Source organism: Brachypodium distachyon, chromosome 4 (assembly GCF_000005505.3).
Source record: "Brachypodium distachyon strain Bd21 chromosome 4, Brachypodium_distachyon_v3.0, whole genome shotgun sequence".
Taxonomy (NCBI): Eukaryota; Viridiplantae; Streptophyta; class Magnoliopsida; order Poales; family Poaceae; genus Brachypodium; species Brachypodium distachyon.
This window is the reverse complement of record NC_016134.3, coordinates 38,934,076-38,950,327: the sequence shown is the minus strand read 5'-3', so window position 1 is coordinate 38,950,327 and position 16,252 is coordinate 38,934,076. Positions and strand designations below refer to the sequence as shown.

The following is a 16,252-nucleotide window of genomic DNA, read 5'->3' as shown; positions in this document are numbered from 1 at the left end:
TACGATACTTGGAGATACTGATACATGGAATTATACATGAGTGAACAGGGTTCACGTTTTACCTATGCAGAACAAACATTGTACTCCTACCATAAAGGCTGATACAGTAAACGAAAGCCCTGTTTACAACTTAACTGACAATGGAAATGTGTCGTAAATGTTGGTCTATGAAACCAAGGAAAAGCATTCAATTTACCTACGTAAAATAAGCATGCAATGTAAATTCTGATCGAGCAACAGAACATGGTATGTATCTCTTGGCTTTTCGTGACGTTCTGCAACTGCTAGTTTGAAACCTTGTAATATTCACCTTGCCTTGCAAAAATTTATGTTACAGTTAAGCTGAATTACACTAGCAGCGTTGAGTTACAATGTACACTGGACTTGATGTCTTAAGACTCTTGGTTCGGAAGGGCCGCCAACGCAGCTTGCAAAGTAGAAACCAATTTGGTTCTTAGAGTCGACAATGTATGGCTTATATGCTGTTCCTTTTCAGTAAAAGAAGCATCACTCCCACCTACCTGCTGAGCTTGAGCAACCTGACCTTCAAGGTAGCATCGCACACTGGGCTCAACAACATCCATTAGGCCAAGGGATGGATGGGTGTGCATCCATCTTGAGATGGCAAACCCAGCAACTAGATACTGTCCTTTGAGCACCAGTTCAGATATGAAACAGGGTAACAAGACCTTACCAAATAGTAAAGACTGATTTAAATTGGATGTCTCCAGTGTGTTAGACTCATCGTTCCAGTGTACACATAGATAATTCTGAAATGACCGCGCAAGGTGTCCAACAAGATGGCATATATGGGAGAAAAGTTTGCAGTCTCCCTCTTCTGCAGTGATCTTCTGCAGGGCTCCAGATGACAGAACCAATGCCAGCAGCTCATAATCGTCAGCGTTTGACGTGGTGGGCACAGTTCCTTCCCTCATTTTTGCCTCAACCATTTGCAGGCACTCCAACTGTGGAGCTTCATATGGGAGCAGCAGCATGATTTTGAGAGCCATGAAGCAGTTCAGCGTAGATAAGAGTTCAAGCAGGCGCTGTGCTTCATCGGCCTCTAGCAACACACCATGTTTTGAAGACACTCGATCTAAAAGTTCAATGATCTTCTGGAGCTCACCAAGCCCAACAAGTTTTTTTATAAGCTCCATCCAACAACTGTGAAGGGGATGAACTGATAACGACGCACCACCTTGCTTTTTCGTTGGACTCTCCAACTCTTCGGGTAGGGCTTCCCAACCATCATCCCATCCATCACTCCAGTCACTTGTTTCTTTTGGTGATTCATGAGGCGGAACATATTCTTCTTTGGAAAAGAACAATTGTTCCCACTCTTCTAGAACTGCTTCCAGAACAACAACACTTTTAACAGAAGAAGCACCCTCCGACAAGTGCAAGAAGCAAGATACTGCAGAGTCAAGACTCGCCAGGTTTTCGGGCGTAATATTAGCATCTGGCAGAACTGCAGTGATCATCTGACTAGATCTGAGTGCCACTAGAGTCCCTGTGATGCTACTAGAGGGATTGGCACCCTCGTCAGCTATGGAATCACTTGTTCCAGGCTCATACCATGACTCCCAAGGCTGTACCTGGGAAACAACCTCATTTGGAAGACTTTTAAGGTTTCTTCCGGTGATACACTGCATCAGCTGCAGAGCATAGACCCGTAGTTGGCTATCTAGCTGCATGTTCTCAGAAAAACTTATCAACTTCCCCCACACACCAGATCTGACCATTTCAAGAGAGCCAGCATGTTCCACTGTTGATTTACTCAGAGATGACAGCAGCTTATGCAGCAATACTTGAGACTCGAAAGAACCCTCGATCAGATCAGACAAACAGCCATCTGTAGTAGCACCATAAAGCTCCAAGAGATCCAAAGGATTGCTTGAATCTGCACTCTCACTTTCCTGTCCTTCATAATACACTTCAACTACAGATTCGAAAGCACATCCAGAAAGAATCAAAGCTCGACAAATATATGATGTGTCCATTATAATTCCATTGTTAAAGCCAGCTTTTACAAACATGGAGATGGCATCCCAACCTTGGTGCACTGTTATCTCGTCATTTATTAATAGCTGTCTGAAAGCCCTCATGCAGTGAGATAACCTGTTCGGATCCAAATAGCCTGTCCTTTCATATGAACAAGCATCAGTTGACTGTCTTGGTATGTCGTCAACAAGTTTAATCCAAAGTGTTATCAGTGTAGCCAAAGGTTTCTTCCATGAAGGTTCCTGTGGATGGCTTCTTGCTAGGTTACCAGGAAAACAGAGGGTGCAATACCTTCCAATGATGTATTGAATGTCTGTGGCTGGAAGAGTTTGTATGCATTCCTTGCAACTATCATAGTTCGACTCAATTTCGCAGAGAACCGCTTGCAACTTTTCATGATCTGTGTTGTTTGATCTTGCTTCATTGCGGCCTTCTAAAGATGCCAACATGACGAGAACATAATGCTTGTAAACACCTTCGCGCGATACCAGACCCTTAGCCAGTGCATCAACATACATATTCACAAGCGCTTGTACCATATCAGCTAGAGCATTGACAGTTGAGGCATGGATATTCTTGCATACTTCCTCATTGAAATGCTCAAAGTTCAGATTATCCAGGCCAGCAATGTTTTTGTAGTTCAAGTCATCAATGAAACAGACTTTCTTGCACTCTTCCTCAAGGAACTTGTAATACTGAAATGGCTCAAGCTTATGTGTATGGACATGTTCTGGGTATGTCAACTCTATATCACTAGTCCTCTTAAGATAGGAATGGCATGCCGAAAGGATGCTAAAGATGTAGGAGAGGCGTTGCTTATTATGCCCATCGATCTCTGGATAGACATCTGAATATATCATATCAATCACCCCCTTAGCTGATTTGACAATGTCCTCCCGGAACTCAGAAATTTCATTTAGAATATCATCGTTATCCCAATATTCAGAGACAAGAGCACAGCCCAGAAACCGTAAAAGCACCTAACATCAATCAATAGATGATATAGATATCAGAGATGAGAAGTTTATATCACAATGGACTAAAACATGCAATGTTTCTGAGATACCTCAGTTCGCTGCAAGCCGTAGTTCTCAGCTATCTTTACTGCTTCCTTCAGTATATGTTTTCTCTCCAGCTTTGCAGAGTCGACAAAGGAGAAAATAACCTTTTTGATATAATTGGCATCGCCAGACAAGAATCGAGATGTGTCTATATCAGGCAATACTGTTTTTAGCATTCTTGCTTGATCAGCCAGTCGTTTCTCCTCTTCTAACTTTGATTTCCACTCTCTCCAGTATGTGGCATGTGCCATATCAATCTGGTCTAACTCTTCTAATCAAAGTAAAAGTAAAGAGACAGTCAAAAATATGTAACCCACATAAAAATGAAAGAAATGAATAACATGACAGGATATTGGACAAGATGAGTATTCACAAAAACAGTGGAAGTGTTTCAACGATTGTCTTCGTACATGGTTAATTTAAGTGCATCTACCTGAATCAATTGAGGTAAACTTCTCATGAAATTTGTGAAGCAGCAGATTTCTCCTCTGTTCAGGAGTAGAACATTCTTTCTTCAAACTGTTGAGGGAACTATATATCATTCCTACATTCATTATGCTACTAATCTCTTGATAACATTCTCGCCTTTTAAGTTCTTCCTCTATTATTTTCACTCCATTGAAAGGGTCCATGAGATTCAGAAGAACTGAACAGGAAAGGACATAATCATCTTCATCTACAGGAGGCTCCAGTACAGACTTCGCAAGAAACATGATTAGATTATCACTGGGAGCAAAACTATTTACACCCAACCAATATATAATGCTGTTTGTTGCCTCCACTTTTGTTGAAAATCGATATCTGCTGATGGGATGATCTGTCTTTGAAGAATGTTTGTTACCATCATGCTCCTCGTCATCAGACAATTTCAAAAGCCATGGCAACTCCAATGCAGAGAAGGACAATAGTTTCCTATTTTCTGCAAAAGTAGATTCCCAACTATATGCATCTTCATTTGTTAAGTCCATGCAAACCTTTGATAGCATTTCTTTAGCAATCGCCAGATGATCGTGATCTCTATCATGGCTAAGGTCACCTCTCAGGGCAAGTATGTCTTGCACACTTTGCACAGGAAGTGGCATATATGAAGAGCCATCAACAAAGAAATTGGGAGGGTTTGTTCCTGTTGAAACCATTAATTGCTCGAATTTATCATGGACATCAAGCTCCTTCCAAGCATTCAATAATTCCCCAACAGAATCTTTGTCGCAATGGATGAGGGAGAAGCCCAATAGCTTTTCACGAGTGCTTGTATCCAAATTGTCAAGCTGAGGACCTCTTGCAATTGCAGCACATAAATCCCAGACTTCACCATGACCCTTTTTAGTCAAATTTAGACACAGATCAAAAGCTAATTGAAGGTCACCATTTACCACTGCTTCTCTAGCAATAGCCTCCTCAACAGCAGCTATTTCTTCTTCACTTCTTAATCCAAGAAGTTTAGCAACATCAATAATCTCTTCAAAATGAAGATATGCCCCTGTTTGACTTGTAATCACCATACGTATAATCTCCATGGGATCCTTCACCTGCCTAAACTGAACGGGAAGGATAGTGACTCCTAGATAAGGAAGTCTGACAGTTAGAGCATCAATTATATCAGTTTCTACTTGAACATTTTTGCTATTTGGTAACAGGTTTAGGCATTCCCTGGCCTTCCAGATCTGTAAATGTTACAGTCAAAGTTAGCATTAATCAGTGACAACATAAAAGATCAGTATTAGTATGCAAAATAATTAAATGACACAAACTCACTTCATTGCAGGACAAAGTTGAAGCTGAGAAAAAATACTCCCTTGCAGCTTGGATAATGAGATTTTCAGCTTTTTCTGTAGACAAAGAAACTGCACTTGTACCACCAAGATAGTTCCTGGCTAATGAAAATTTGCCAGCTTTTAGAAGCCCTCTAATGAATTCTCCCAGGATATATTCTGAATCAAGAAAAGGAAATGCCTTTTCTTGGAAGAGTTTCAAATCACGCCACGTATTAGCCCACTCATTGTCTGATCGAACAGGTTGACGTCTCCCAAATTTTGATAGGAGCAGCCGTAAAAGCTGTTTTACATTCTTCTCATCTAAGTAAGCACTAAGGAAGAAATGTGTTGGCTTTGGTACCTGCCAAAGTAGGAAATGATTCAAAATAAATAATGATGTGACCAGTTAATGACATCCAGGCAGCCAGCTATCTACTACTCCCTCCGTTCCATAATTCTTGTCGAAATATTACATGTATCTAGACGCTTTTTAGGAATAGATACATCCATTTTTGGGCAAATTTTAGACAAGAATTATGGAATGGAGGGAGTAACTCAGAACTATTGGTAACAAGCAAATCACGGTACATAATTGCTAATAAAGCCTCATAGTTTACTGGGAGATGCTAGTGAAGCATTTAACAGTGTATGCATGCCTATGTGAAAATAAATATCTGAAGGAAACAACGGAGATTTATTGCAATTTCACAGTTCATAAATCCAGAAGCAGGAACGGTTCTTTGAAGAGATATCATACTGTATACTAGGGTTTAGGGAGGTAGGGGAGGGGCTCTTGCTCCAGGTGCAAGGTAGAACAAGTATTCTGCTAATCTTTGCTTGATTAACTCCTTATAGAGGGTCCTCTATATAAATACCTGACAATCCAATCTAAGTAACAAATTGTAAATCTTATCTCTGGTTGGCTTAAGGCCCAAGCCAAAAGGTATCTTCCTATTTCAAAGGATAAACTTCCTAACTGAGAAATTGATCCTCCTCCTAACTTGGTGCTGGGTGGGCCATGTACACATACATAACACATTAATACCTGATAATAAGCAAAGAGCCTCCCAACTTCTACATGACCTTCAGCAACTTTTAGCATCTTCTCCCGCATATCAAGGGATTTTATATTATCAAATTGGTGGGCCCTTGAACCATGGCAAGAATCCCTTTCACAATCACTCAGATCAGACAAGATAGCAGCACACAAATTTTGCATGTCAACATAAGAAACCACAGAAGTGCCAGGAGCTTGCTTAGCATCTTTCAGACTGCAGTCTTCTTCATTAGCCAACAAAGATTTTTCTCTCTTTGTCTTATGGAGTAACTTTGACAAAATTGATGACATGGTATTCCACTGGTTAGTCGCAGAGCATATATAAATGCAGCGAATAGCCGTTTCAATCATCTCATCAAGATCCTTGAAGAGCCCACAAATTGGTGACTCCCCACAACCATTTTCAATAACAGACAAGCAAATGGACAGCTCATTTTCTGCAGCAGCCTCTTTCATCCATTTAGTCAGGTAGGATTCTTCTTGCTTCTCAGCACTGCTCGAGGAGATCAAGTGCAATTTCTTGTTCATAAAAGGGATAGCCATTTCGTCTAGTCGCTGAACCACTGTGTCATCTTTGGCTCCTTTGAGGATGATCTTGAACTTTTGATAGTCAGGTAAATCTTCCCAGGTCGCGAGATTCATTATAAACTCATTCAACTCATCCGAATATACAACTTGGTAGAGACATTTCATATCATCAAAGAACAGCTGCAGCTCCACAAGGCCCTTTTGGCATGCAAGCTCTATCATGGCAAGACAATTTTCCAGCTGTCCACTTAAGCAGTCAATGTCCCTTGCTCTGTTCCTGTACCACTCAGAAAGCTCCGCAACCGATGGCCATAAGAAGCCGGTAGAATGCTTTAGAAGTATTTCTGTTTTCACCACTCCCATCTTCTCCAATTGACTAGGAGAAGTGTTTATATATGATGCCATCTGTTCACATTCAACCCAGTCACCATCTCTTAATATCACAATACTAGGAGGAGATTTCCCAGGTAGCAACTGACTATAAGTCTGCACAGCAATAGTTTCTGGAATTGCAGACAAAACACGCAAAATGTCAGAAGATATAGTATATGGATGACGCTTGATAAGAAGATTAAGGGCCCCGATTTTGCCACTTTCAGCTAGAGCAATAGCAGTATCAACAAGAGGCATCAAACGGAACTTCCTATATTCTTCAGCTGAGAACCTGAACAGAAAGAACATCACATTTAGCCACAAAAAATAAGTATGAATAAGCAGCAAGCTAGTGAACTTCAGGAGCGTGCGGAGGGATTGTACAATAGTCACACATGCGATCAACTTGTGACATTAGGCCTAACACTACTAGGAAGTGAAGTGTAACAAATCAACCTGTAAGAGTAGAGAGGTTCACGTTACCAGCAACACTGGTGAAAATCACAGAGCATTCAACTTGGAATGCTACAAGCTCATTCCTTTACCCTTTCACTTCACGAAAATAAACTAAGAGCCTCCCCGCACAAAAATAAAACTAAGAGACCTAATTTGGGGATTGTACAAAGGGACAGCTGAAATTGATTTTCTTCAAGGATAAATCAGTATTGAAAGTATCTATAGTACTTTTCAAAAATATTGGTTTGAAGACTAAAACATGGTTTATACCTGTACAATGTAAGGAGTTAAATCAATTATATTTATATTTTTGCAGGATTGATATGGCTCGATAGCAGGAGTGTAGTTCTGAACACTCACAGTGTATCATGAACTTGAGCTAACTGCCTTTATTATGTAAGACAAAACTGTAAGATCGTGACAACATACCTTCCCATATTGATTCCCAAGAATGTCTCCAACAAGTCGTTGTACCACAATAAACGAAGCCTAATGATACGAATATCCCATACTGAGTCCTCACCGCTATTATCCAGCTCCGAAAAATTGTAACGGTCTGTTTTACGAAGGCCAAAAGAAAATAGGGCTTTCAAAGCCACTTCTGTAGGTCCAACTTTATTTGCACATTCTAACAATACAAATGATTGGTCTTTGATGTTCACCAAGTATGACTGTATATCAAGAATATCTCCAGCAGAGCGCAACCAGCATGCTTTAAGCACTTCATCCTTATCTAGATTATACCGGGAGGCAAAATCCAAAGCATCCTTGTGCCGATTCTCTCTGATGAGAACAGAGTACATCTCCAGTACTGTAACTTTGGAGAATGATATGAGACTCCAAAATACTTTATCCATCTCACTCTGATGATCCCCAGAAACACTAGGTAGGTTAGGCTTGTAGTCACTTTCTTGTCTGCTAGATTGCAAAACAAAAACATATCCTTCGATAGCCCTTGCCATTTCCAACAGTGGTGCAGATAAGACAGGGTCATCTTTTGAAACTACCATATTTTCAGTGATGCTGTACATGCTAATCCTACCATCTTCCTTTACTACCATGAGAATATTATCTGTCCACCAACTGATGTCCTTCACATCAATCAGGTGCGTACTAGTGCCACTCCCATGAGGATGAAGCGAAACAGAGCGCAAATTATCACCAAGCACAAAAATGTTGACAGAACCATTCAAATCCAATGTAGCAATACACTTGCCTTGAGGTGATATTCTGACTTTTGGAGATGAAACAAAGGTTTTTTTACCATTAGGAGGAGAAAACATCCCTTCCAGCTGCATGCTCTGAAATGAAAGACTAAGTTCCAGATGTCCATCAAAGTGCAACACATACAGAAAATATGCTCCTAAACATCAAAGAGAAAAATATTAGAAACAACTGCAACATTGGGCCAGTAGTTTCGGAGTTTGAATTTCACACTACATTCAATTCTGGTCAGATCTTTCAAGATGAAAATATAGCAAGAGAATATTGAAGGACAATGTATAAATAATGCAGAATTACACTACAAAATGATATACGGTGGAAAAGTGATAACTAGTGATGGATGTAGCAGTACAAAAATATAATAGCAACCCGTCAAAAACAAATAGCAAGGGCATACCAGAACGGTCATTGGAGCCTGGTGAGAGGCTGGAATCCCCAACTAGAACCACTAATGAATGATCTTGATGATAATCAACGCAAGCCAAACTCTGAGGTATCTGAGGAGCTCTAGGTGATGGCACATCTTTAGTTACTATACGAACTTTGTATAAACTCGCCTCAGGTTCTTGAGTGTAATCAAATTTATGGACCGCACAATCACTAGTAAAAATGTAGAAACCTGGCCTATGAAACATTTACAAGTACCATATTAGCTATTGCAAAAAATACTGGCAAGAGTTACACATGATATCTTTAGAAGCAAGGCTCTAACTGCAAGCAACAGAGAATCACCTTTGTGAACTTGACGCATCCTGCACAAGCAGATCAATTATAGGAAAAGATACCTTCAACTGATTGCTTGTTCTTCTAGTTACTGCATGCCCATTTTCTTTTATCAAATATAGTGAGTTTGAATCATCCACGACACCAAAAATGCCTTGCTCCTCCAGCCAAGCCCCATTTGTAAAAAAGGCTAGTCTGTCATTATCTGACAAGAAAGAATTAGAGAGAAAAAAATAGATATCAACAGTTTTGACAACTTCTGTGCATCATAATCCTGTGACATCGAATGCAGCACAATGGACATGAAAGAATATTGCAAGATGTACTGCCATATTCAACCAACAAAATGGTAAATAAAAGGAGGCAGATTGGCACAGTCTGGGTGTGTGGCAGAAATGCACATCATCAACAGTAACAGAAATAAATAAATAATAAATCTAGTGCAACACCTCCTAAGCTCTCAGAAGTATGAATTTGCACTAAATATTTGAGGAGATTCAGAGATAATTACTCCTGCAAAATATGTACTAGACATCGGCAAATGTCAAGTAATAACACTATATTTGAAGGACAGAAAAAAAATCACCATGATTTTAACTTTTCTTCCTGAATACTAAGCATTACCAAAAAAAGTATGCTACTCCCTCCGATCCAAATTAATTGCCGCACTTTGTTTTCAAAATGAGAGAACCTACACACTGAAACGCGTCTAGATACATGCGTATCTAAACCAAATCTGACTAAAGCTGCGACAATTAATTTGGATCGGAGGGAGTATATAGATTCTCCACTTTCATATGTACTGCTACGGCAGAACTCACAGGGGACACTACATAACTCCTATGGTAATCAAATCATTTAAAATTTGGCACTTGACCAGTCATGAATAGCAATTTTCTTAAATTACAAGCATGAAATGCTATTGCCAAGACAAAACAACGACAGCATAAATAAATTCCAGTGTAAACAAAGATTTAAGAGTGCAATGTATGTGCGTCACAGGTGTAACATTTCACAGATGGGCTTCAAACACAAGGTGAGCCCTCATTCAAGCTGAATACTATCTCAAAACACTATAAGCAGTAGAAGTACCATTTCTTGATTAAAGGGTAATGGGTATTGCACCAGTAAGAACTTTACACTTTCCAATGAAAAACACTGCTGTAATATTCAATGTAATGTGGGAATAAGTAGGAAGCTTACTCACTTGTATATATGCCGCAGGGTGACACATAGCCATCGCTCTTCCTCAATATGACAATGTGATTTCCAAGAGCTACAGCAACATACTCCGCATTCCGCGAGACGAACAAGGATGCTGCATTACCCCTTCTCCCCTTACTCCTCCCAAGTGTGCTATACCTACTCCATCTCTCCTTGAGCTTGCTTATACCTACCAAAGTGGAAGCTAATGGTTAGGGGCATTTCCTGGTTGGGTTTTTGAAGGACTTGAATTAGATTTGAGGGTAACGGGTAAAGATCCTACCATGGAAAGAGAGATAGGAGAAGATGCCTGCTCCTTCACCTGAGCTGCCACCACTCGCTGTGGTGATTTCATCACTTTCCTGTGGTTGCAAGAATTACATTACAACAAAGATAACAAAAATTGCGGAGATTTTTTAGCCCTCTGGGTAATGCACGGTTAAACACTGCTAACGATATACACACAGACAAAATATCTCACATGGAATCATACAAAAAAAAATGATGACAACTCAGGAGAAACATGTAATAGTAACTGACCGAAAGGAAAAGGAACTTGCTACCCGCCCGCTCACCTACCCACGGTAATAAAGAACACAAAAAAAGTTCAAGACAAAATTGTCATAAACAGCACGGTTACTGATATGAACCCCTGAATCACCTCCCACCATAACCTAACCCGCCTACGATTGGATGGATTTAAGGGGGTGCTGGCGGAAAGGAGTGCACGAGGGAGATGGATGGATGCGCGTATTCTACTCCCACACTCACACGGGGGATTTCGTGGGATCCTGACGCATGTCGACTGATCTCGAACAGCGCGTCGTCTTCCGCCCCCATATCCAGCGGCGCCGTTGACACGGCGGAGGACCAGTAGGGCAAGGTAGGGCGGCCGCCCTACCTTGATTTTTTTCCTCAGTTACGAATTGGGGAAGATTAAGGAGATGAAACGGCGAATCCGTTCGTGGGGTGATGGGAGGAGAAACGGTCGGAAGCGAGAGAATCGAAGGGGAGATCAACGTGCCGTGGAGGCGCTCGCGTGAGGAGGAAGGCGAGCTAGGGGGCTGGGGTGCGAGGCAGCGGGATGGGGGAGGACAGCGCTTGCGCGAGGAGGAAGAAAGAGCTACGGAGCTAGGGGGCTGGGCAGCTCGGTAGCGAGATGGTGCCGGCCGCCGGCGTAGGTCGGTAGGGAGGGAGGGGTGTATAGCTGGTCAATGGCCCGCGGGATTAGCCGGGCCTGGATATAAGCGGGCTATACCGTGCCAGCCCACTAAGGCGGAAGGCATGCCCAAGCATGGTCCGCCAGCCCAGTCGGTCAGGCCCGACTCTCTCGTACGAAGAGTAAATTATAAAAAACCACCGCTTCAAATTGGTACTGGTTTTCGTTTGTTTTCGTTTTGGTCGTTAAAAATCACCGGATTTATTTAGCATCTAAACCCATTTCTGACAGGTACGACGCACTGTCGAGCCACGTGGCGTGCCAGCGCGGCCTGCCAGCGTGGCCATGGTGACGGCCACCGCCGATGACTCTATGGCTGCCGGCGAGGTCCGGCGCCTCCTCTCGCACCTGCCCCGTCTTCTCCACCTCCGGCCGGCCGCCTCCGAGCTTCCCCGTCCCCGCTGCACAGCCCCGGCTCGACGAAGAGCACGAGAAGGTTTCGACCACATGGGGAAGAAGGTGGCGGCGACGGCGATTCCGACCACGGCAGGTCGATTCCTTCGTCCAAAAGGTTCAGCACGACAAAGCGGTTCACCTGGGCAAAGCGTAGAGGGTCTGGGAGGGCCATGACCGCTGGGAGGGCCATGGCCGCGGCGGCGCATCACGGACGCGCACGGACACAGTGGCATGCACGGACACAGTGGCATGCATGGACACGGCGGCGCATCACGGGCGCGGGGCGCGACAGCGAGTGCGGGCACGGGGGGGCAGCGCGAGGGGCGGGGCGGGGCGGCCAGCAGGGGCCGTGCGGGCACGGGGGGCAGCGCGGGGAGCGCACGGCGGCGAGCCACGCGGGGGTGAGCGGGGGGCGTCTTCGAGCAACGGGGCGGCCGGAGCAAGGGCTCTTGGTCTGACGCTAGCACGGAGGCGAGGAGTTTCAGTGGGTGAAGGAGGAGAGGATGCAGAGGAGGCGGAGCTTCAGTAGAGAGAAGAAAAAGTCAGGAAGTCAACTCCACGCTGGCACGCCATGTTGGTCTGACCGGTGGACCCACTATGTCAGAAATGGGCTTAGACGCTAGCGAAGGAGGGGTTAAGTAAATTCGGTGGTTTTTAGCAACTAAAACGTAAACTGGTACCTATGTGAAACCATAGCCTCTAATGTGGTGGTTTTGTGTAATTTACTCCTCATACAAAATACAAACGGGTCAGCCCGTAGGACCAGTCATGGCCCAAGCTGGATTGAGGGCCGGCACGCTTGCCGGGCAGACTGGGCCGCTGTGCGTGTGACCTTTTTTCTGGAAAGCCCGACTCGGTGGCCAGTTATAGAGGGGAGCGAAGAAAAATAAATGTGCTTCGGTCCATGTGAAAAAAAAGATAGACTAAAAATTCATCCAACGTAAACAAGAATTGTCTTTTACATGTCGCTATTTTTCTCGTCCTTTTAACCACGACTCATGAAGTGTTTCTTGTCCGACTTCTTTACGACATCACAACATCAATTCCAATGCAACTCCAGTCGACTTCGCAGCGAGCTGAACCTCTTGTGGTGATAAAGTCGAAGAGCTCTCTTCAGTCTGTACTCGCAAGAAATGCAACTCTTTATTTTCTACAAATCTCGTTGAGTCGCAGCACCTATTAGTACCGTCGCAGTCGATAAGCTCGGTCATCGCTGAGATGCACATCCTCGGTACAAAACAGTTGACTCCTTAATGATCCACAAGTATATGGGATCACAGAAATCTTCAATGAAAAGTATCACGATCCAAATTTATAGTTCGTCACGATGAGATCACGAGAATATTAGTAAGACTTTAGCAACTAAGACGTCACACATGTGTAACAAAAGTTTTTGAAAGCAATGGTAAGAGTAATAACAATTCAAATAGAATTGTAACAAATATTAAAACTGTAATTCAGAGATTAAAACCGTATGCATAGCGCAAAAAATGAGATGCTTAATGAATGAAATTATTTATATAATAACTTTACTTATGCCCTGGAGTTCACTCTACATCACACAATCGCCGCCATCTATGATCGGTTCGGTTACTGTTCGACCACAATTTCACAGCCGCAACCATCCCTCCAAACCCAGCGTTGTGCCTGTGAAACCTGTCCAGTGATCCTATTGATATTCGCTGCCCGACCTCCTCCCAAATTATCTCCCGTTTCAGAACTGCACAAGCTGCTCCCAAAACTCTCTCTCTCTCTCTCTCTCTCCGAAACTCCCGTTACCCAAATCCTCCCTCACCGCCCCTGGAGCGTGGCGGCGGTGGCGATGGGGTCCTTGCTTTGTGGCGTTCGGTGTTCAGCGAGGCGGCCGGACCTCCGCCGCTTTCGCTCGGTGGTTGGTCCAATGTGGCCTGCTATGGTGGCGGCCAGACCTTGGCTGCAGCGGCGGCCTGCCCTGGCTGAGGCTGGCTATGCTTCGGTGGGTTTTGCCGTGGAGGGTGCGGCCTCCGGTGGTTTGTCCTCCTCCTCGTCGGATCTGAGTTAGCGTCCTTCGTCGTCTTAGGAGAAGACGGGATGTGGGCGGTGTTGGTCGGTACCGGGTGAAACACTTGGTCGGTTTGTTCGGCCACGACGGTGATGGCGTCCTTGGACGTCCCCCCCCCCCCCCCCTCTAGATTCCCGAGTGAAGGTGAAAACCCAAAGTCCTCGAACTAGGCGGCGGTGCCAGTGGCGTCGGTCTCCCCCTTGGGTGTGGAGGTTCTGTTTGGTGGTCGACTGTTGGGCGCGTGCTAGTCGGTGGCTCTAGTTTGCTTTGTCGATGCCAAGTCTTGCAATGTCAATGCTTCGAGAACTATCCTGAAGATGGGTTGGTGGAACATTGTGGGTGCTAATTCTAGAGCGTGCGCATACAACACACCCTGAGGATTTGGTTGGCCGATTGTGCTTTCGTGACCTCCGAATTTGGATATTTGGCGGTGGTCTACGGTCAGGGCGTGCTGCTTGATAACAGCCACCTCCTTCAACATGCTTGTAGGTGTATCACGGTTGGTTCTGATTTGGTCGATTGATGTAGCCATCCTGTAAAACTTGTTAACTAATCAATAAAAAATGGATGTGTGCATCATTCTGATGCAGAGGACAGGGGTTTCATCCTTTTCTGGAAAAAAAAATGCACAAGTTTAGATTTGAGACAAACGATCATGTAAAAAAACCCACATGGATGCATCCTTTATTTCAACAGCCATACATTGGAGTACTTTTTTTGGGAGTACTTTAGAGAGCGCATATATAGTAGCCACATTATACAGTGGAACAAACAAACAATACAAACAGCTATACCAATGCACGTTACACAGCCGTTACAAATTTTGCGTCACGACTACTCTCGTTACTTAATTCGCGGAGGGGCTCTTCCCGTCCTTGGCAGACAGCAGAACCTGCGCGTTCGGCACGGCGTGGCACACCGCCGGCCCGCCGGGCTTAACGCCGAGGAGCCGGAACGCGGCGTGCTCCGGGTCCCACCTGGACGTGTCAGTGCGGCAAACAGCGACCGCGGACACGTCGTCCCCGGCGAGAGCCAAGACGTAGACCCTCGCCGCCGGTCCGACAGCGCGGCACCCGTACACGGCGCCGTGGCCGTGACCGTGAGCCTCGTCGCCGCGGCACACGACGATGCCGGGCTCCTCGACCGCCGTCACGGAGCGCACGGCGTGCAGCTTCAGCCCTGCCGACGCGCCGGCAGCAGCTCGAGCTCGGCGCTGGGTGCCGTGGAAGAGCGGCAGGCTCCCTCCGACGCGCACCGCGTCCTCGAGAAAGAACACCATCGTCGTCGCGGCGTTGTCGACGTGTGCAGCGGCGTCGTTCCGGACTACGGCGCGGTACTGCAGGAAATGGGGCGCGGCGGCGTTCGTGGCGGATCCGGTCCGAGACCGAGGCAAGGCCCTGTAGTCGTCGTAGTTGAAATTCATGGGCGGCGGTGGGTCGTTGTCGTTGTAATCGCCCTCGGACACGCCGTCGTCCGGCACGCCGGTACTCTCTGCATGCGCGCACACGCAGCCAGGCATATGTCAGAGAAAAGACTGTGTTCAACTGTATACGTGGATGGTCGTTTGACTTTGTGTAAAGAGTCTTCATTTTAGTTTGTTTTTCAGTGATCACCGTGGTGCAGGAGCTCGAGGAGGGCGTCTGGCATGGGGGCGCCGGGCAGGGCGGCGCGCCAGAAGGCCTCCGCCGCCGACGTCCGAGCAGCAGACGCAAGCTGCTGCCCGGGTTGAGCCTGAGGAATCAACGGACAACAATTGATGCATCAACGAAACATAATTCAACTGTATATGAATAAGTTCGAGCCATGCACGGCCGGCTCCTTTCGCACCATGAGAACGGCGGCGGCGACGGCGAGAGCGAGGAGGCGCGCCATGGGAGTTGGACGGGGAAGAGACCGGCCGATGGAGGCTCCTTGTGTAGAAACGAGAGCTTGTGAGCGCGCCGAATTTATAGAGGGGGGCCATGCCATGCATGCGGGTGTGGCTGACAGCAACGCGAAACTGAAGGCGTCGGGGACCCGAGGAATATAATCTCGGCGTGCGACAGCAAGAGCGTCGCGCTTGACGTGAGCTCGACACGAAACGGACGCCCTTTTCTTCCCACAACGACGATGGCCGCCCGGGGCGATCGGAATATAATCTGTCGTGGATCGAAGGCCAACCGCGGAGCCGGCCCGGGATGTTCTGCAACGGGCTACACGGTGCCGGATGGGCTCGCT

The 16,252-nt window shown here is 45.4% G+C and overlaps 2 protein-coding genes across 3 annotated transcripts; both read right to left on the bottom strand.

The window, feature by feature from the left end:
* LOC100824731 (MAG2-interacting protein 2) lies at positions 1 to 11,567 on the bottom strand. Of its 2 annotated transcripts, XM_010239979.3 has the most exons (11): positions 11,151 to 11,567; positions 10,663 to 10,741; positions 10,384 to 10,569; positions 9,186 to 9,381; positions 8,851 to 9,077; positions 7,659 to 8,592; positions 5,862 to 7,065; positions 4,818 to 5,177; positions 3,496 to 4,726; positions 3,068 to 3,333; positions 1 to 2,981 (listed from the first exon to the last, which is right to left on the bottom strand). In XM_010239979.3, the coding sequence occupies exons 1-11, from the start codon at positions 11,217 to 11,219 to the stop codon at positions 393 to 395; spliced, it is 7,341 nt and encodes a 2,446-aa protein (XP_010238281.1). In that variant the 5' UTR covers positions 11,220 to 11,567; the 3' UTR covers positions 1 to 392. The 2 variants fall into 2 exon arrangements, with proteins under 2 accessions (XP_010238281.1, XP_014758274.1); XM_014902788.2 differs by lacking the exons at positions 10,663 to 10,741; positions 11,151 to 11,567 and having other exon boundaries at positions 8,851 to 9,072; positions 9,186 to 9,371; positions 10,384 to 10,523.
* Positions 11,568 to 14,691: 3,124 nt separating this feature from the next.
* On the bottom strand, positions 14,692 to 15,936 carry LOC100824426 (BURP domain-containing protein 15). Its single transcript, XM_010241100.2, has 3 exons — positions 15,863 to 15,936; positions 15,649 to 15,766; positions 14,692 to 15,526 (listed from the first exon to the last, which is right to left on the bottom strand). Exons 1-3 carry the CDS (start codon positions 15,905 to 15,907, stop codon positions 14,883 to 14,885), a joined length of 807 nt encoding a protein of 268 aa, XP_010239402.1. The 5' UTR covers positions 15,908 to 15,936; the 3' UTR covers positions 14,692 to 14,882.
* Between the last annotated feature and the right edge of the window lie 316 nt (positions 15,937 to 16,252).